Genomic DNA, 21,452 nt, shown 5'->3' with positions numbered 1-21,452 from the left:
ATATCAGTATGTGTGTGTCAGTTGCTCAGTTGTGTCCAATTCTTTGCAACTCCATGGACTGTAGCCCACCAGGTTCCTCTGTTCATGGAACTCTCCAGGTAAGAACAGTGGAGTGAGTAGCCATTCCCTTCTCCAGGGGATCATTCCGACCCAGAGATTGAACCTGGGTCTCCCGCGCCACAGGCAGATTCTTTACCATCTGAGCCACCTTGTTTTACACTTTGAATGGTAATGCAAAACAATGTAATTTATTTTGTTGTTCTTTAGTCATTAGGGGGTGGTTTCAGATTGGCTCTCTGTCCCTTTGACATGCTTTGGTATCCCTTTGTTTGCTTGTTTCTGAGCACTTCCTTACTCTCTGGCACTACAAGATGCTCCATCGTCATCCTGCATATTTGCTATCCCAGCCTAGAATCAGCCATTTCTGCAAAGGGCCTTGGCTCTTCACATTGAAGAATGATATTAGAAACCAAGATCCCGGGACTAGGTTTTATTTTATTTCATGTTAATTAATCTTAACTTCAATTTAATAGTCACATGTGGCTAGTGCTTCCTTGATGGCTCAAGCAGTAAAGAATCTGCCTGCAATGCAGGAGACACAGGAGACATGGGTTTGATCCCTGGGTGAGGAAGATCCGCTGGAGGAGGAAATGGCAACTCACTCCAGTATTATTGCTTGGGAAATCCCATGGACAGAGGAGCCTGGTGGGCTACAGTCTACAGAGTCACACAGAGTCAGACACACCTGAGCATGCACATGCACACAATGTGGCTAAAAGCTACCACACTGGCTGATGTAACTCTAAATCTTAATTATAATCATCATAAACATCAAAATATTGGACTCTGGTAGTTGCCAGGGACTTGGGGGCAGGGGAAATGGGGAGGTGTTGCTCAAAGGGTACAAACTTCCAGTGATAAGACCAATAAGTTTGGGAATCTAATGTACAACATAAGATTACAGCTAATGATACTGCATCATATACTTAATTAAATGTTGCTAACATGTTCTCACCACAAAAGAGAAATGGTAACCATGTGACCAGATGAAGGTGGTAGCTAAGACTCCAGTGGTAATCTTTGGCAATTTTCAAATGTGTCAAATTAACACACTGTATACCTTATACTTACACAATGTTATGTGTCAATTATAGCTCAATAAAGCTGGGGGAAAATATTTGACTCTGTGGACCCATGTGGATCTCATCTCTTTGGAAGTGTGGTAATTTGGTTATATGACAAAGCATTCACTTACCCAATAATGAAGCAGGAAACGGCAGTCCCCAAGAAGGCATAGGCCAGAATAGACCCAAGATTTCTGAAAAAGTGTCTCTAAATAAAACAAAAAAGTAGGAACCACGTTGTGAATTTTGACAGTGAACATTAGAAACACCACAAGTCTCTAAAAAGTGAAACTTTACTTACTGCTTTCATCAAATCAAGTAACAACTGATGTTACTCCTGAAAAATACAATTAGTCTTAGAACATCATGATTTTAAGGTGTTCTTTGTCCTACCAATCACTGAGCAAGCAAGCAAGGCTTTAGTAAATTTCAGAAAAAACTACTCTGGCTGACTGTATTAAATCACTGTGTGTGTGTGTGTGTGTGTGTGTGTGTGCACGCACGTGTGTGTGTGTATGTGTGTGAGAGAGAGTAGACTGAACATTTACACAAATTTAACCCAATGATTGTATTAAATCACAGTGTGTGTGAGTAGATTGAACATTTTCACAGATTTAACCCAAACTATTTTTTAATTAGATTAATGGATCAATTACTTTATTTTATTTTATTTTATTTTAATTTATTTATTTATTTTTCAGTGGGTTTTGTCATACATTGATATGAATCAGCCATAGAGTTACACGTATTCCCCATCCCGATCCCCCCTCCCACCTCCCTTTCCCTCTGATTCCTCTGGGTCTTCCCAGTGCACCAGGCCCGAGCACTTGACTCATGCATCCCACCTGGGCTGGTGTTCTGTTTCACCATAGATAATATTAAACTTCCAAACTCATTCTATGAGGCCACCATCACCCTAATTCCAAAACCAGACAAAGATGCCACAAAAAAAGAAAACTACAGGCCAATATCACTGATGAACATAGATGCAAAAATCCTTAACAAAATTCTAGCAAACAGAATCCAACAGCATATTAAAAAAATCATACACCATGACCAAGTGGGCTTTATCCCAGGAATGCAAGGATTCTTTAATATCTGCAAATCAATCAACGTAATAACCCAAACTATTTAATCCTAGTGATTAAACTAGTCACTTCCAGTTCTGGTGGTACTCAGAAGAACATTACAGATACAAGTTTGAAACTAATAAGCTATGAAAGTGCAAAGAAGTTTTCAGTTTAACTCAGCATCGAGATGTGTCCTGATATTCATGTGAATTAATCTCTGGAGCCTGGGAAAGAGGGACAATAGAGACAGATATGGAGAAACAAGAAACAGGTAGTTTCATCTAAAATGGGCAAATTTATAAGGGTGTACATACACGCACATGCACAGATTTACTTCTCATAAATCATCAGGCCTGTGGATATTATGATGGGGAAAAATCCCATTCGTGGGACCCTGAGCCATGATCCTTATTTTTCAAGGCATAAAGCTGTTCTCATTGGACAATCAGAACTATGTAACAAAAATGGGACAAGAAATATCTCCTAAATACTCTCATCAAACAGGAATCAGGAATATTTCATCTAAAACTTTTAAAAAGCAGGAGAGCCCCAGCATGTGAGCTGTGTGCCACCAGGGAAATAGAAGGCACAAGAAGAACTTGGCCTGGATCAAGCAGCCATCATGAAGTCTGACTAGACAAGGGGTTGTGGGCATTCACTGGCCTGCATTTCAGACAGAGGATCTAAGACCTTGTCTTCAGTCTTCCCCAGCCTCTCTGAGGCTGTAAAGAAGGCATCAAGGAATCCCTAGTGCCCATATACCATCTTCTCAGAAGAAAATCCTTCAAAAGCTTCCCACACTAAGTCACCAAATGAAGGCACTGCCTGCACACATTATACACATATTATGTTTGCCTGCTATATCAGTCATTGTCCTCAGTCTTTATCTTTTTAATGCTAATGCATTTATATGCCACTGTTTTGGAAAACAGTTTGATTTCCAAAAAAAAAAAAAAAATTCAAAGACTATGAGCCTTCAAAAGTTTCATCAAGTGCTTAAACCAGAGAGGGAATACATCAAGGATAAGACATGAGACCAATGAAACCAATGCAGAGTACCCATGAGCAAAATTTTAATCCTAGATACGCTTTCCCTTGCCACTTGGCTTTCTTCTGGTAATCATTCCCATGGTTGGTTTGAATATGTTAAGTACATCTGTATTCATGTTATTAGCCAAAGCAGAAAATTAGAAATGTAAATCCACTACCAAAAATGCATTCATGATATATTCTAATATCACCACACACTGTACACACACAATTACCCATCCCCAATCATATCAGCTGATGTGAATTGGAATTTTAATTTACTTTGAAAAGGTGTAACATGCCACTTATTTGTATATTATTACACTTAGTATTCAACTACATACTTCATACTTTACAAAGTACTTTCACATACATTAGCTCATCCAATTCTCACAACAATCCCATCATGAAAGTGTTCCTTGGACCATTTTATGAGAGACATCTAAGGCTCAAAAGTGGGATCTGAATTGCCTGAAGTCACATGTCCACCACACTGAAGCACCAGAACTGGAAACCAGTCTGCTGATCCCAGGGCATTGTACCACATCCTTTTAGGGAGGAAGAACAGGAGGTGTCTCATGGAATCCTATATCTTTCATTTTCTAATTTGGCCTTAACAGTTCACGGTCACATGTGGGTCACAAAAATATGACTGGTTTAGTCTCTCCCTTACTTCTCCCTTTCCATTATAGAATGGCAAAAAGAAACAAAAGGAGATGGCATGCCCTGGTAATGCCATTAAGAATATAAACCTAAAACAGACCAAGATTTTCAATGAAAATCTACCTTGGAATCCCAATTCTTAGTTGTACCATTTTAAGTCTTATGTTCCTACTCCTTGGGAAACCTTATCATCTTCCATTCCCCTGAAAAATTTTAACATGATGTGTGTGTGTTTGCTGGGGGAAATTCACAAAACATGAAAGCCTCTACAGGCAAATTCTTTCCCTGTTAATACCCTGTAAGCAAACTGAATGGTAACAAAATCAAAGCTAAGGCCATAGTACTTTTTTCAAGTTAGAAAAAGAAAGGCCCGTGTCTGAATGACAACTACATGTACATAGGTCAAGGGGTACGAATCTGTTTACATATCAGCAGTCGACTGGTAAAACACTTATTACACATTTTAACTGAAAACATTTAATCAGAGATGGCAACTACCTAAGAACCAACTATTTACGTCCCTGATCAAAACGGAAGAGACTAAACTAATAGCTAATAATATCTTTAAAACTAGCATTTCAAAAACAACTTAAATTGGTAACTGGCAAAGCCTATTATTTGTTTTGTTCTTCTGAAAAAATGAAGCTGACAAAGAAAAGGTTATGCAAACACTAAGGTGGTTTTCTTCAGCCATTACAGTGGCTTTAACAACCAATGATTTGGCTTCATTTTCAAGCAACCATAACCTTGATTATATATTAAGATAAGTTATTTAAAATACCAAATTATTCATCACCCATTTGATATGAAGACTGGTTCCCAAATTCTTCATTTAAATAAAGAATAACATCATTTATATCTGTAAGATCATCTATTCATTACATGTCAACAGTTGACATACAGATTCTGGTTACTTTGGCAACCTCATAAATTACTCAGAAAATGGATATTTTAAAAAAAGTTTAATTTTTAATTTATGGCTCTGCAGGGTCTTTGTTGCTGTGAGGGCATTTCTCTAGTTGTGGTGAGCAGGGGCTACTCTCTAGTTGCAGTACATGGGCTTCTCATTGTGGTGGCTTCTCTTGTTGTAGAGCATGGGCTCTAGGGTGTCGGTGCTTCAGCAGTTGAGGCATGAAGGCTCAGTATTTGTGGCTCCATGGCTCTAGAGCATGGGTTCAATAGTTGTGATGTACAGGTTTAGTTGCTCTGCAGCATGTGGGATCTTCCTGGATCAAGGATCAAATCTGTGTCTCTTGCATTGGCAAGTAGATTCTTTACCACTGAGCCACCAAGGAAGCCCAAAGATACATTTTTTGTACAGAAAACTTAAATCTAGAGACAATGTAACTCAGAGGGACAAGAACAATCCTAGTCCCTCCAGTCAGACAGACAGGTCATAACCTTGACTCAGTCCTGAACCATCTACATAACCTCACATGTCACTTGAGTTTGAGATCCTCATCAGTATTAAATAAATGCAGGACATTCTCTACATGTCTGTGAGTATATATTTGTGCTGGGCTGCTGTGCAGAAATACAGCCATTCATTGTGGAGAGGGAACTTAAGTTCTATCCCTTCTCCCTGAAGATGATGCAGTAAGGAAGGACCATGTGATCTCTAAAGGGAGAGATGGGCTTGACCCTGACTTGCAGCCTTGACCCTCTCATAAAAAGTGGGGGAGCACTATTGCTCCCATAGTCTCTATGCTATGAGCAACAGAGGCAGCCTTTGGCAGGCCCAGCAATTCCTAGGATTTTTCCATTTCAGCCTCCCCACCTGTGACTGTGACCAACCTGATGGCTAAAGGGCATGTGTCTTCAATTTATGAGGTTCGTAATAAGAAGCCACATTACCAAGGGCTAACCTTTATCATTTAACGTGTACTACCAGGAACTTTGGGTCATAAATTGATCATTCAGTTGCCAATTAGCTCCTTGTGTCTGTTTATAAATAAGTTGGAAACCTGGGGGAGAAAGGGTATGAAGTAATCTACCACCCTTACATTCTTACAGTTTCTATGATGATTAGAAATAATGTATGTAAAAACAGAAGTAAAGAATATATGCAAAGTTCCTTATATCAGATGCTCCATAAATAACTGTATTTGTGTGGGTTGGAAATAGTTTAAAAACCTTTTGACAATTGCAGAGTTGCTTTGACAGAACAGGCCTAATGGGGAGGCACTTTATTATAAAATCAGTTGGGATTGTCTCCTCCTCTATGTTCTGAAAGATTTTGGGTAGGATTGGTATTATTTCTTTTTTAAATGCTAAATAGAATTCACCAAAGAAGCCATCTGAGCTTGTACAAAGACTTTTAATTATGAATGCAATTTATTTCATTAATATAGGACTGTTCAAGTTTTCCATCTCTTCTTGGGTCAGTTTTGGTAATTTGTACCTTTCAAGAGATTTGTCCATTTGTCCATTTCACCTGGGTTGTCAAATTTATTTGTACAAAGTTGTTCATATTACACTCTTATTGTCCTCTTAATGTGTAAAGGGTCTGTAACAATGTCACCTCTTTCATTCTTGATATAAGTAATTTGCTCCTTTCCTCTCTTATTTTTAACCTTGATTGATCTATCTAGAGATTTATCAACTTGGAAGGCATTCTCTACTTCCTAAGGATGTTATTGAGCTTTATCGGCAGTCAACATCTCTCATTTCTAGGCTCACTGAAAAGGTTTCCTTTAGTCCCCTTTCAAAAAGACAGCTGAAACAAGTTCCTTGGCTGTTATCTGAAGTAGGCCTTTTAGGAAACTAAATTTTCTAAGAATAGTCCCACAGTGGGGGAGAAAGGCAGCCACTAACACTATTTATAAAGGTATTTAGTATTTTAAACATTTAGAGGCTTAGACCCAATCTTGCTGCTGAGCACAATGACCCTCCCTCAAAAATGACAGATTTTTAAAAAGTTTTTACTTTTGTTTTTTCTAATTTTTGACCACACCCTCTAGCATGCGGGACCCTAGTTCCCCAACCAGGGCTTGGATCCATGTCCCCTGCATTGGAAGGCAGAGTCTTAACCACTGGACCACTGTAGAAGTCCCAGTAATGATTTTTTTTTAATTTTTTATTTTGGAGTAATTATAGATTCACAGAAGTTGCAAAAATAGTGTAGAGAGGTCCTGTGGTACCTTCACTGGTTATACCTCAAATAATTGTACTACAATATCAAAATCAAGAAACTGATATTGGTACAATGTGTGTGCATAATTCTATGTTATTTTATCACATGTGTAGAGTCTTATAACCACCACTGCAATCAAGATGCAGAACTGTTCCACTTTCATGAAGATTTCCCTCATGCTACCCATTCATACTCACAGTCACCCACTTCTTTTCCCAACCATCCCTAACCACTGGCAACCACTAATTTGTCCTCTATCCCCATAATTTTTTTCATTTCTAGAAAACTATATAAAATGAAACCATATAGTATGTGACCTTTTGAGACTGGATTTTTGCACTCAGCATAACGCATTTGAGATCCATCCAGGCTGTTTTGTGTATCAGTGGTTTGTTCCATTTTATTACTGAGAAGTATCCCACGGTATGGATGTTTGTTTAACCATTTACCTATCATGGGACACTGTTTGTTTCCAGTTATGGGCTATTACAAATAAAGTAGCTATGAATAATGATGTACAGTGTTTTGTGTAAACAGAAGTTTTCATTTCTCTTGGATAAATCCTCAGAATTAAGATCTCTGAGCCAAATGATTATTTCAACTTTAGTTTTATAAGAAACTGCAAAAGTGTTTTCCAGAGAGGCTGTACCATTTTACATTCCCAAGAGCAATGGATGTGAGTTCTGGACTTTAAAACAGAAAAGAGTCACTGATGATGATGAATCAGCTGCTGTCTCTGAGTACAGAACATAGTAATAAGCAATCCAGGAGAAGTAAAAAAACTAGAAAATTGTGCAGGTAACTTAACACAGAGATTCCCATACTTTAAAAAATTCTGTAAAAAAATCCCTTACCTTCTTTAAACTGTACCCAGCATGGAAAATAATTGGAGGCAACAGAATGTTGAAAAAGACCTCTGGATCAAATGTTACCTAAAAGTTAAAAAAAAAAAGCAATTTTTATTTAATACTAACTGATGCCATATTATTTCCTTAATATTTTAAGCCACTGACTAAAGTTTGTCACCCTGCTTACTTAACTTATATGCAGAGTACATCATGAGAAACGCTGGGCTGGAAGGACAAGCTGGAATCAAGACTGCTGGGAGAAATATCAATAACCTCAGATATGCAGATGACACCACCCTTATGGCAGAATGTGAAGAGGAACTAAAAAGCCTCTTGATGAAAGTGAAAGAGGAGAGTGAAAATGTTGGCTTAAAGCTCAACATTCAGAAAACTAAGATCATGGCATCTGATCCTGTCACTTCATGGGAAATAGATGGGGAAACAGTGTCAGACTTTATTTTGGGGGGCTCCAAAATCATTGCAGATGGTGATTTCAGCCATGGAATTAAAGAGGTGGGAGGGGGCATCAGGATGGGGAACACATGTAAATCCATGGCTGATTCATGTCAACGTATGGCAAAAACCACTACAATATTGTAAAGTAATTAGCCTCCAACTAATAAAAATAAATGAAAAAAAAATTTTTAAAGATACTTACTCCTTGGAAGGAAAGTTATGACCAACCTAGATAGCATATTAAAAAGCAGAGGCATTACTTTGCCAACAAAGGTCCGTCTAGTCAAGGTTATGGTTATTCCAGTAGTCATGTATGGATGTGAGAGTTGGACTGTGAAGAAAGCTGAGCGCCGAAGAATTGATGCTTTTGAATTGTGGTGTTGGAGAAGACTCTTGAGAGTCCCTTGGACTGCAAGGAGATCCAACCAGTCCATCCTAAAGGAGATCAGTCCTGGGTGTTCATTGGAAGGACTGATGCTGAAGCTGAAACTCCAACACTTTGGCCACCTCATGTGAAGAGTTGACTCATTGGAAAAGACCCTGATGCTGGGAAGGATTGGGGGCAGGAGGAGAAGGGGACGACAGAGGATGAGATGGCTGGATGGCATCACTGACTCGATGGACATGAGTTTGGCTAAACTCCAGGAGTTGGTGATGGACAGGGAGGCCTGGCGTGCTGCGATTCATGGGGTCACAGAGTCAGACACGACTGAGCGACTGAACTGAACTGAAAGTTTGAATATTTTAAAAAATGACATAAATGTGAAAAATCACACAGGAGAGAAGACACAGCTCCCATGAACACTGGTCTGTTCTTCTCCATACAGCACTTCTGTGCTCTACTCTTGATGGGTTGTCAAATATGTATTAAGACACAACAATTCAGTGCAATTTTGATAACCAACAGAAAGCTTCTGGTCAATGTTCTTAAACAACAAATGAAAACATCTTGATTTTTATTAAACTGTTATAAAAGTTCAACTACAATAAAAGGTGCAGGCATGATTCTTTACTAATTTTCTGCATCCTACCACCTAATGATTTATAGATATAATTGTAATGAATTTGTCTCTTTTGACTGACAGCCATTTGTGATATGTGATGTGGCCTAGACCAATGTCTCCAGTGGTGTTAATGGCTTCCTGAACATCAACAGAAATTTATCAACTCTTTCAGTTCAGTTGCTCAGTCGTCGTCGACTCTTTGCAACCCCAGGGACTCTAGCACGCCAGGCCTCCCTGTCCATCACCAACTTCAGGAGCTTACTTAAACTCATGTCCATCGAGTCAGTGATGCCATCAAACCATCTCATCCTCTGTCATCCCCTTCTCCTCCCACCTTCAATCTTTCCCAGCATCAGGGTCTTTTCCAATGAGTCGGTTCTTCACATCAGGTGGACGAAGTATTGGAGTTTCAGCTTCAACATCAGTTGTTCCAACGAATATTCAGGACTGATTTCCCTTAGGATTGACTGGTTGGATCTCCATGCAGTCCAAGGGACTCTCAAGAGTCTTCTCCAACACCACAGTTCAAAAGCATCAATTCTTCGGCGCTCAGCTTTCTTTATAGTCCAACTCTCACATCCATACATGACCACTGGAAAAACCATAGCCTTGACCAGACGGACCTTTGTTGGCAAAGTGATGTCTCTGCTTTTTAATATGCTGTCTAGGTTGGTCATAGCTTTTCTTCCTAAGAGTAAGTGTCTTTTAATTTCATGGCTGCACTCACCATCTGCAGTAATTTTGGAGCCCCAAAAAATAAAGTCTGTCACTGTTTCCATTGTTTCCCTTTCTATTTGCCATGAAGTGATGGGACTAGATGCCATAATCTTAGTGTTCTGAATGTTGAGTTTTAAGCCAGCTTTTTCACTCTCCTCTTTCACTTTCATCAAGAGCCTCTTTAGTTCTTCTTCACTTTCTGCCATAAAGGTGGTGTCACCTGCATATCTGAGATTATTGATATTTCTCCTGGCAATCTTGATTCCAGCTTGTGCTTCATCCAGCCTGGCATTTCACATGATGTACTCTTCATATAAGTTAAATAAGCAGGGTGACAATATAAAGCCTTGACGTACTCCTTTCCTGATTTGGAATCAGTTTGTTGTTCCATGTCCAGTTCTAACTGTTGCTTCTTGACCTGCACACAGATTTCTCAGGAGGCAGGTCAGGTGGTCTGGTATTCCTATCTCCTTCAGAATTTTCCAAAGTTTGTTGTGATCCACATAGTCAAAGGCTTTGGCATAATCAATAAAGCAGAAGTAGATGTTTTTCTGGAACTCTCTTGCTTTTTCAATGATCCAACCAACGTTGGCAATTTGATCTCTGGTTCCTCTGCCTTTTCTAAATCCAGCTTGATCATCTGGAAGTTCACAGTTCATGTATTAAGGAGACTAAAATTACCTGTAGGTAATCAGGGTAACTGGGCTTCCCTAGTAGATCAGCTAGTAAGGAATCCACCTGCAATGCAGGAGACCCCAGTTCAATCCCTGGGTTGGGAAGATCCCCTGGAGGACGGAATGGCAACCCACTCTAGTATTCTTGCCTGGAGAATCTGCATGGATAGAGGAGCCTGGCAGGCTACAGTCCATGCAGTTGCAAAGAGTCAGACACAACTGAGCAACTAAGAACAGCACAGCACAATCAGGGAAATCAGTGTGAAACTATTAGCAAAGTCTTATGACATCCAGAAAAGAATTAAACATTCTATAAAGCCTCCTAACCCTTTTAAAGAATTTGCTCATGTTTGTAGATTAACTGGCTCTTATTTCAATTAATTATTTTAAATATTCATTCTAATTATTAAATCTTTAATAATTAAATATTTAATAATTCCAATTATTACATTAACATTTTGCTTTAGAAACTGAAACTGTTGATTAGCCTAATTCACAGTATGTTTTAATTCAAATTATGTTTTATTCTATCTTCTTGCTAAAGATAAAAGTAGTCTGAAAAGCAGAGAATATCAGAATGAGAAGGGGCCTTGGACAATATCTATCCAATATGAGGGCACTGGGGCCAAAGAGTTTGTGACTTGCTGAAGTCTCCAAACCCAGAAATGTATGAATCAGCACAAGAGTTCCCTGACACTCATTCTAATACTCTGCATCAACAGGCCTCTTCTCCCTTCAACTGACAACAATAATTTTAGCTGTGTCTGTTCTCCCACCTTTGCTTTATGTGGGAAAAGTTTAAAAAGGAGGGATCTGAATACACATTTTTCTAAAGATAACAGAGTAAAAGTCAACTTCATCTTCTATTACGAAACTCAAAGATGGAAATGGGCTGGGGTCCTTCCCCTTTCCCCCACATCCTCTCTAGTATGAAGGACTTGGGTGGCCATTTCAAAACAGCCATTAGTGTGATATTTACACTGGGTATCTTTCTCAGTTGCATTTAATTTCACAAATGTTTTTATGAAAATCCTATGCATTCTTATGAAGGGTTGAAAGCAAAGAGCTCACTAGAATTGCCATTAGGGACAGAGAGATGATGGGCATGTTTAATGTTCCAGGTTAAGAATAATTTTCTTTAAGGATTATGGCAGATCCAGAGAACAATAATTTTCGGAATGCAGGCTACACTCTATGACCGCAATCACTAATTGCAGTCAATAAATTGGGAAATGTAAATTGTAGAATGTGGTAAAAAGAATCATGAAGAACTAAGAATAACTTCTGAACACTGAATAAACAAGCTAAAAGAAAAATGAGAAACCAATCTTATTTTAAGAAAGAAACAATCTCATCCCTAAACCATAACAAGGATAAGAAACATAGTCAAGAAGAGATGGGAGTTGGAAAGAGTAGCTGAATGGGGATGTACAAGCACAGTGGACCACTGGTGGCCCACGTCAGTCTGACAAAGCTAAAAGGCTCAAATTCAAATCTGATTCCTTCTCTTCATCACAGTCCAAAAGCTTCCTAGCCAAACTGAGAGCCAGGAATGTTACTGATGTTCTAGGAATTTGAAAATATTTCTCTTCATAAGGTCAAGACAGAATTGGAAACTCAAATACCACATCAGTTGTTTTTATTAAATAAAGCAGTAAGAGTTTTGCATTAAAAAACAAAGACCATGTCAGGACCACAACAGCTCACCTTCCTCAGCATGTCGTTCTGCTCTACACTGTTGACCTTGCCGGGGCTGATTTCTCCTTTCAGGGTGTATTCAAAGAACTTTCCACTGACATTCACTAATAAGGTGCTGAAGGCCCTGTCTTCCTGAGTGCAGCTGAGCGACTTGTCATGACCACTGGTGGCGGTGGTGCCATACCTCAGGATCACCCCGACGATGAGCCCTGAAACACAGTGGAAGAAAACATCAGGCCTGTGGAAGGACAGAGAGATTATTTTTTGGAGGCCAAGGAGAGGGTGTGTATTTTAGGAACAACTCTACAGTCCTTCAGGAGGGTTAGGAATCCATCTACTCTGGTTTGGGTCCCTCAGGCACCAGGAGGACAAGGTAGGCCAGTACCTTTCAGGGTTATGATGGCGCTCTTAGTATTTGGAACCACCGATAGTGTCTCACATCTCAGGATTTTGTGGGAGGAAGATGGGTGATGAGAGGCAAAGTGTTTTCTGCCCAGCAGAACCACTGAGCTCTTTGATTTCTACCAGCAGCATCCCTTAGGCCATCCACCAGCAAGGACAAGACCTCGAGAATTTCTAGTTGCTACAAAAGCAACTTATTTTGCCACACACCAGAAGAAGGGAAGAAGAGAAAAGAAAGGCTTTTGCTTAGGTCATTTCAAGTACTAGATATCATGGAGAAAATAATTATATCCCTTAGGGAGCCAAACACCACAGTGTAAATTTTCAGTCATGATTCAGGAACTGGAGATCTGGATTCTTGGGGCTGCAACACTGACCCAACTGGCATAATTAGCTGCAAGTCTTTCCATCACATTCTGTTCTTAGTAGGGTTTTCCCTTTAGGAGGAAAAAAACAGCAAAACTGTGTGTAAGCATTTAATCCCACGAGTTATAAAGAAATGTTGCTCCCCTGGTCCTGGACATGAGTCACACATGCCCAAGTAAAAGTGAGTGAAATGTGGGGAAAAAAAACACAAATAACCACAAGACACTCTCTATAATTCTCTCTTAGGAGGAAAATTTCAGATTTCTCTTTAAATTCAGTTCTTTGTTAGAAATATTAAGAGAGAGAATGGTACAATACTCCTCCCACCTCATTTTGCCATTAAAGGAGAAAGTTATATGAGAAAAAGAACAATGTTTACCATGTCCCATGTATAATGTGCTTCCCTGGTGGTAAAGAGTGCTTCAGATGGTAAAGAGTCTGCCTGTAGTGCGCAAGACCCGGGTTTGGTCCCTGGGTCAGGAAGATCCCCTGGAGAAGGAAATGGCAACCCACTCCAGTATTCTTGCCCAGAAAATCCCATGGACAGAGGAGCCCAGTGGACTACACTTCATGGGATCGCAAAGAATTGGACACAGCTGAGCAACTTCACTTCACTTCACGTATAATGTTCTACAATGTCTCTTATCACCAAGACATATAAGAACTCACAGTACATCGTTGAAGAACAAATAATATATAAAATCCAGAAAGATATAGTTCTTTAAGTCACACTCTGTGATTTGTGTCTATTGTTTTATTATTGCTGTTGTTATTATTAATATTAAAGACTTGTTCTAACATACTTGAACTTTGTGAAAAAATTAAGTTGTAAATTTTTACTGCAAATTTAAAATGAGGTTCTTAAAAATCTCAGCTTGAGACCTTGGTCTACCATCCAGAAGGCACACACATGGTGTACATTTGGCAGCCAAACAGACTGGAATCCTGGGCAGTCTTTTTGTCCAGCTTGGCTGTGCCAACTCTCAGGAAAATTTGTCATAAGAGCTGTCCATAATGGGCCTCTGTCATCTTCACTTTCATTGTGTCCACCAGTACAACCAAGGTCCTTTATTTTCTTAAACTATTTTGGGGAGTAAACCTTCTAGATTTTGTGAAGGTTGCATCCTCTGCACTCTCTTGTGCAGGACGCTCTTGCATGTTTTTGGTGTGAGTCACTATTAAGGTATATCTCATCAATGGCCAGAGGATGGATTCTTTAAACTGGTGAAATTTCTAAATTGGCAATTTTTTAGTTCTCATTATAAACAGCCATTTTATTGGTACCTATGAAAAACAAATTAGATCATGGATAAAAAACACTAGAGTGTTAATTAGGTTGATTGATTAACAGGAAAATAAGAACCTAAAAAAAACTATATAGATATCTTTATAAGAAGGTGAAAATTTTAAAGGGACTCATCCCAAAAGGTTAAAAGTCTTTAGATAGTTATCAAGAAATAAGGTAAAGAAAATAGTTATTAATGGGATTAAAACAAAATGTTTTGATACAAAACTACTGTGGAGCTCTATATTGAGGTCATAGGACAAAAATCTCTGGAATTGACCAAGCCCTGTAGCAACTGTCACCATGAGCCCTCCTGACCTAAATTTAAATTAGCCTGTTACCTGACTTCATATTAGGTAAAATATTCACCATATAGCTTTCTGACCAATCACCTAATGCCACCCTTCCAGCAGGAATTTTCTTCATCTTGAGGCTGTAAAATTGACCACTAGCCTGTGAAATGGGTCAGCTCTCCCTGGTCCGTCAGGAAGTCAGCTGCTATGTTTGCAGCACCCTTCACTATCTTCGTTCTTCGTTCTCAATAAACTCACTCTCTTCTGAAATACTTTGTGTCTGGAAATTTTTTTCTAAGCCACACACAGACCACAACAACTATCTAAGGTTGGATGGGCCAGAAGGACCCCCCATACTGATCCCCAATATTAAAGGGCCCCAAACAGTTCAGTTCAGTCACTCGGTCATGTCCGACTCTTTGCAACCCCACAGACTGCAGCACACCAGGCTTCCCTGTCCATCACCAACTCCCGGAGCTTTCTCAAACTCAAGTCCTTTGAGTCAGTGATGCCATCCAACCATCTCATCCTCTGTCGTCCCCTTCTCCTCCTGCCTTCAATCTTTCCCAGCATCAGGGTCTTTTCCAATGAGTCAGTGCTTCGCATCAGGTGACCAAGGTATTGGAGCTTCAGCTTCAGCATCAGTCCTTCCAATACACACACACACACACACACACACACACACACACACACACACACACACACACACACACAGAGGCACATACATGCTTTTAACCCAACTGTAAATCAATTTTTACCCAATGTGTAACCAGGCCTCTGACAAAATTAATGATGGCTACACATCTTGACTAGACCATTCAGGTCTAGATGGCTACACTAGACCATTCAGGTATGACCTAAATCAAATCCCTTATGAATATACAATGGAAGTGAAAAATAGATTTAAGGGACTAGATCTGATAGACAGAGAGCCTGATGAACTATGGATGGAGGTTCGTGACATTGTACAGGAGACAGGGATCAAGACCATCCCCATGGAAAAGAAAGGCAAAATGGTTGTCTGAGGAGGCCTTACAAATAGCTGTGAAAAGAAGAGAAGCAAAAAGCAAAGGAGAAAAGGAAAGATATTCCCATTTGAATGTAGAGTTCCAAAGAATAGCCAAGAGAGATAAGAAAGCCTTCCTCAGCAATCAATGCAAAGAAATAGAGGAAAACAACAGAATGGGAAAAACTAGAGATCTCTTCAAGAAAATTAGAGATACCAAGGGAACATTTCATGCAAAAATGGGCTCAATAAAGGACATAAATGGTATGGACCTATCAGAAGCAGAAGATATTAAGAAGAGGTGGAAAGAATACACAGAAGAACTGTACAAAAAAGATCTTCATGACCCAGATAATCACAATGGTGTGATCACTCACCTAAAGCCAGACATCCTGGAATGTGAAGTCAAGTGGGCCTTAGAAAACATCACTACGAACAAAGCTAGTAGAGGTGATGGAATTCCACTTGAGCTATTTCAAATCCTGAAAGATGATGCTGTGAAAGTGCTGCACTCAATACGTCAGCAAATTTGGAAAACTCAGCAGTGGCCACAAGACTGGAAAAGGTCCGTTTTCATTCCAATCCCTAAGAAAGGTAATGCCAAGGAATGCTCAAACTACCGCACAATTGCACTCATCTCACACTCTAGTAAAGTAATGCTCAAAATTCTCCAAGCCAAGTTTCAGCAATACATGAACCGAGAACTTCCAGATGTCCAAAAGGCAGAGGAACCAGAGATCAAATTGTCAATATCCGCTGGATCACTGAAAAAGCAAGAGAGTTCCAGAAAAATATCTATTTCTGCTTTATTGACTATACCAAAGCCTTTGACTGTGTGGATCACAATAAACTGTGGAAAATTCTGAAGGAGATGGGAATACCAGACCACCCGACCTGCCTCTTGAGAAACCTATATGCAGGTCATGAAGCAACAGTTAGAACTGGACATGGAACAACAGACTGGTTCCAAATAGGAAAAGAAGTGTGTCAAGGCTGTATATTGTCACCCTGTTTATTTAACTTATATGCAGAGTACATCATGAGAAACGCTGGGTTGGAAGAAGCACAAGCTGGAATTAAGATTGCTGGGAGAAATATCAATGATCTCAGATATGCAGATGACACCACCCTTATGGCAGAATGTGAAGAGGAACTAAAAAGCCTCTTGATGAAAGTGAAAGAGGAGAGTGAAAAAGTTGGCTTAAAGCTCAACATTCAGAAAACTAAGATCATGGTATCTGGTCCCATCACCTCATGGGAAAAAGATGGGGAGACAGTGGAAACAGTGTCAGACTTTTATTTTTTTGGGCTCCAAAATTACTGCAGATGGTGACTGCAGCCATGAAATTAAAAGATGCTTGGAAGGAAAGTTATGACCAACCTAGACAGCATATTAAAAAGCAGAGACATTAGTTTGCCAACAAAGGTCCGTCTGGTCAAGGCTATGGTTTTTCCAGTGGTCATGTATGGATGTGAGAATTGGACCGTGAGAGTTGGACTGTGAAGAAAGCTGAGCACCGAAAAATTGATGCTTTTCAACTGTGGTGTTGGAGAAGACTCTTGAGAGTCCCTTGGACTGCAAGGAGATTCAACCAGTCCATCCTGAAGATCAGTCCTGGGTGTTCATTGGAAGGACTGATGCTGAAGCTGAAACTCCAATACTTTGGCCACCTCATGCGAAAAGTTGACTCATTGGAAAAGACTCTGATGCTGGGAGGGATTGTGGGCAGGAGGAGAAGGGGACGACAGAGGATGAGATGGCTGGATGGCATCACCAACTCAATGGGCACGAGTTTGAGTAAACTCCGAGAGTTTGTGATGGACAGGGAGGCCTGGCGTGCTGTGATTCATGGGGTCGCAAAGAGTCGGACACGACTGAGTGACTGAACTGAACACGTCTTGAGGTGGTCAGTCATAAATTTAACTCTATATAGAATTAATTGTAATAGTGCAACTCTAGATGTGGGAATAAACAACAAGGAAAATACTTCCTGGACCATAATAGACTAGCAAAACAGAAGATCCAGAAAATTTTAGGTTATCAACAGTGCTTAATCCAAAACTTAGCACATTGAGCAGCCTATCAACATAATTCTTATCTGATATAGCAATTAGCCTTCCTAGCACCACGGGACAAACTGGTCGAGAAATGCCTCCTAAAACTTGGTCTAATTTACATCCAACAGGCAGTGCTCTGAACAACAACAACAAAAATTTTGCCTACAATTCTAGTAAACAAAGAATGTTTCAGACCAAAGAAACCACCATCACCACCCCTCAAGGTGCACCCTGGGGAGAAGTTAGATAGAGAAAAATAGGCTATGTGTCTCGATAGTTAAGATGCATATCAAAGGAATAATTTCAATGAGCCCAGACTCTTACATCTTCCCATACACAGATAAGTATTAAATTCATTAACTTGAGAGGTCTGGTTTTTGTGATTAGTAGTAATTTTTTTATGTAATTCCTGGGCTGTATAGTTGTCAGCAAAGTTCCTGAATAAAACATGTTTTTCTTCAGTCAACAAAATCATCAGGAAACCAAAAGAAGTCATTTATAAGAGGCTGTCCTCCCAAATCAATAGCTGCTTCACATAACTCACTGTGTTTACTTGTTATTAGCAAAGCTAACTAAAAACCTAAACCATAATAGGACAGGGTCTTCACAATGACTACTCTAACAAAAGAGGAGGTGTAATATTGTGATTTATAATAAGAAATATATATTTGGTCTTCGTCCCAGTTTCCTGGTACAAGGCTCCTAAAACCCCTGGAATCCCTAAGACTCTAAGTGTCTCTTTGTATGCTAATGAGATGACTGATAGCTGGGGGCTCCCAGATTAGCCTCTGAATGGGGGCTGCTTGCCAAGGGAATCAACCAGGTGATTAGAGAGTTGGAACTTTTAAAGCCACCCAACCCCTGAGTTCCAGGCAGGGAAGAGGTGCTAGAGGTTAAACTGAACATTAATGATCAATGATTTAGTTAACTATACCAATGTAATGAAACCTCTATAAAAATCCCCAGAGTACACAGGTTCAGAGAGCTTCTGGACTGGTGAACACATGAGGGCAGAGAAGGGTAGCTCACGGAAACTCCGTGCCCATTCCTACATAACATGTCTCATCCATCTCTCCCAATATGGCTGTTTCCGAATTATATCTTTTTCTAATAAATCAGTAATATAGTAAGTACACAGGTTTCCTGAGTTCTTAGATCTATTCTAGCAAATGATCAAAGCCAAGGAGGGGAACATGGGAACCTCTGACTTACAGTCAGTTGGTCAGAAGTTGGATTTATGACTAACCTCTTGAGAGGAGCAGAGGTCTTGTGAGGCCTGTGGGATCTGATGCTACGTCCAGGTAGATAGTGTCAGAATTGAGTTAAACTGTGGGATACTCAGTCAGTATCCACTTGAGAGCTGGAGAATTGCTTGGTGTGAGAAAACTCCCACACATGTGGTCACATAAGTGCTAGTGAGAGTATTGAGAACAGAAGGGATACAGGAGATTTTTCTTTATAGGAGGTTTATATTTGCAGACAAATTCCTCTACTACAGGAAATGTCCTTGAAGTCTCTCTCAGTAATCATCACCATCATACCTAGAAGCATTATTAGATGATGAATACTGTTTTTACATACTTATAAAATCTTACCCTCCCTACCTGGGCCCAAGGTGCCCATGTTAAACATGTGATGGTGACAATAAAGATGACGCTGCTGCCCCCTTGTGTTAAAACCTGACAACAACAGTCTGCTAATTCAAGATAGAGTTTGAATAACTCCTTAAAACATCTACATTCATATTTATTACCACTGTACTCCATGGCACTAAAGGACAGTCACTGCTACATTAAGTTCACATGTGGCATCTTCCACTCCAAGAAAGAATAAGATATTAGGAGTATTAGGAGTGTAGAGTGATAGCTTAGAAAGAATATAATAAAGACTTAGAAAAAACATGAATGGCATACTTCCATCTTCTAGACATGGCAGACATTCCCCGAGAGGGAACTATAAAGAGATCATAACTACAAGGAATTAGGATTTGACACTAGATATTTTTCAAAGCTTAGAAAGTTCAATATCACCCCTAAAAATGATAGAAAGAAATGGAAGCATCAATGACTTTACTGGATCAATATCATAATGTTCAAGATTACAAATAGCAATAATTTATGTGTGTGGGCCAGAAAAACAGCACATGTCAGCTGATGAAAAGAGACTCACTGATTTCACAGGTACATGACTAATGCTAGGAAAAAATTTAGTTCTGAACTTTTATAGAAAGCAAATATAGATGAAATTCCTTTGACAATTAATGTGGTTTAAAGCAGCCTCATGAACTCCAAAGGTGCAAAAATTCAAAAGTTTTTCAGTAGAAAAAAATTCAAGACTATTTCAAACTTTTGAGTATGAAAAAACTCCTGTATTTACTAATTGTGCTGATGGTGTACAACTGCCAGATTTTCTAATGTTTAAAAAAAACACCTAACCAAAAAAAGAACCCTATATACAGTTTACGAATGTTCCCATTGGTGGTATGAGGAAGGAACTTAATTATGAACAAAGTATGGTTCAAAAATTCTATAAGGCCATAAAAGAAACTAGCCTCCATTCTGTGACTGAGTTTGTCAGGAAGACAGTTGAACAAATCAACACTCGGCTGTAATTCTAGACAACTATCCACCTGCTGCAATATTTAAGTGTCTCCATCAATAAGTCTTTGTTAAGGAATTGAGAACAGGTGCATGGATGCCCTGTTCTCTAATGAGACTCCACCTCCCCTTATATGAGCTGCTAGGAGCAGATGATCATCAGTAGAGTTAGGCCACCACTATAGGGATTTTTACAGCACTGCAGAAGTTCTTCTGAGTTTTAAAGCTTCATCTGAAATTCTGAGAAAACAAAATGTCCCATTCCACATTCCATTACACAGTGTCTGAAGAGAGTGATAACTATTTCTAATTGAGCAAATTAAGAGAATGCAATGGACCCCAGCAGTGACAGTGATTTTTCAGATGTGGGAGTCATTCAAGTGACTCTAGTTTTGAGAATGTATGTTACAGCATATTCAACATCCCTTTTCACTTGTTCTACTACTTACACAGCTGTGTTATTCACTGATATATTCATTTCAAGGAGAATTCATTTAAAATATTTTTGTTACTAGTTTTGAGTATGTAGTGAATAACTTTTTAAAGAATTTTATTGATGTACAATTTAAATAACATAACATTCCCCATTTTAAGTGTACAATGATTTTATTAGATTCACAGAGTTATACAATTATCACAATCTAATTTGGAACATTTCTTTTTGCAGTCACTCTCTGTTTCCCACTCCCACCACCATGCAACTACTGACCTATCTTCTGTCTCTATAGATTTGACTTTTCTGGACATTTAATAGAAAAGAAATCACACAATATGTAGTCTTTTGTATCTGGCTTCCTTCTCTCAGCATAATCTTTTCAGGGCTCACCCATGTGGAAGGAAGATACTAGTACTTCATTACCTTTTTATTGTTGAATAGTATTCCACTATGGATATAACATATCTTGTTTATCTATTCACCAGTTGATGAGCATTTGTATTGGTTCCATTTTTCTGCTATTATGAGTACTGCTGCTATGAACTTTTGCATGCAAGTCTGGATAGACATATGCTTCCATTTCTCTACTGTAG

At 39.3% G+C, this 21,452-nt stretch overlaps 1 protein-coding gene across 1 annotated transcript in view; it reads right to left on the bottom strand.

The window, feature by feature from the left end:
• The window catches only part of SLC9A7 (solute carrier family 9 member A7), a 154,876-nt gene that overhangs the window by 64,352 nt on the left and 69,072 nt on the right, over positions 1-21,452 (bottom strand). Inside the window, exons 2-4 of the mRNA XM_065915454.1 lie at positions 12,426-12,625; positions 7,874-7,951; positions 1,256-1,332 (exon numbers count right to left, since the gene is read on the bottom strand). Of these exons, the coding sequence (XP_065771526.1) occupies positions 1,256-1,332; positions 7,874-7,951; positions 12,426-12,625 (355 nt within the window). The remainder of the gene's footprint in view (positions 1-1,255; positions 1,333-7,873; positions 7,952-12,425; positions 12,626-21,452) is intronic.

The sequence above is a fragment of the Muntiacus reevesi genome, chromosome X (genome assembly GCF_963930625.1).
Source record: "Muntiacus reevesi chromosome X, mMunRee1.1, whole genome shotgun sequence".
NCBI lineage: Eukaryota > Metazoa > Chordata > Mammalia > Artiodactyla > Cervidae > Muntiacus > Muntiacus reevesi.
The sequence above is the reverse complement of the archived record's forward strand: the minus strand, read 5'-3'. Positions and strand labels throughout refer to the sequence as shown.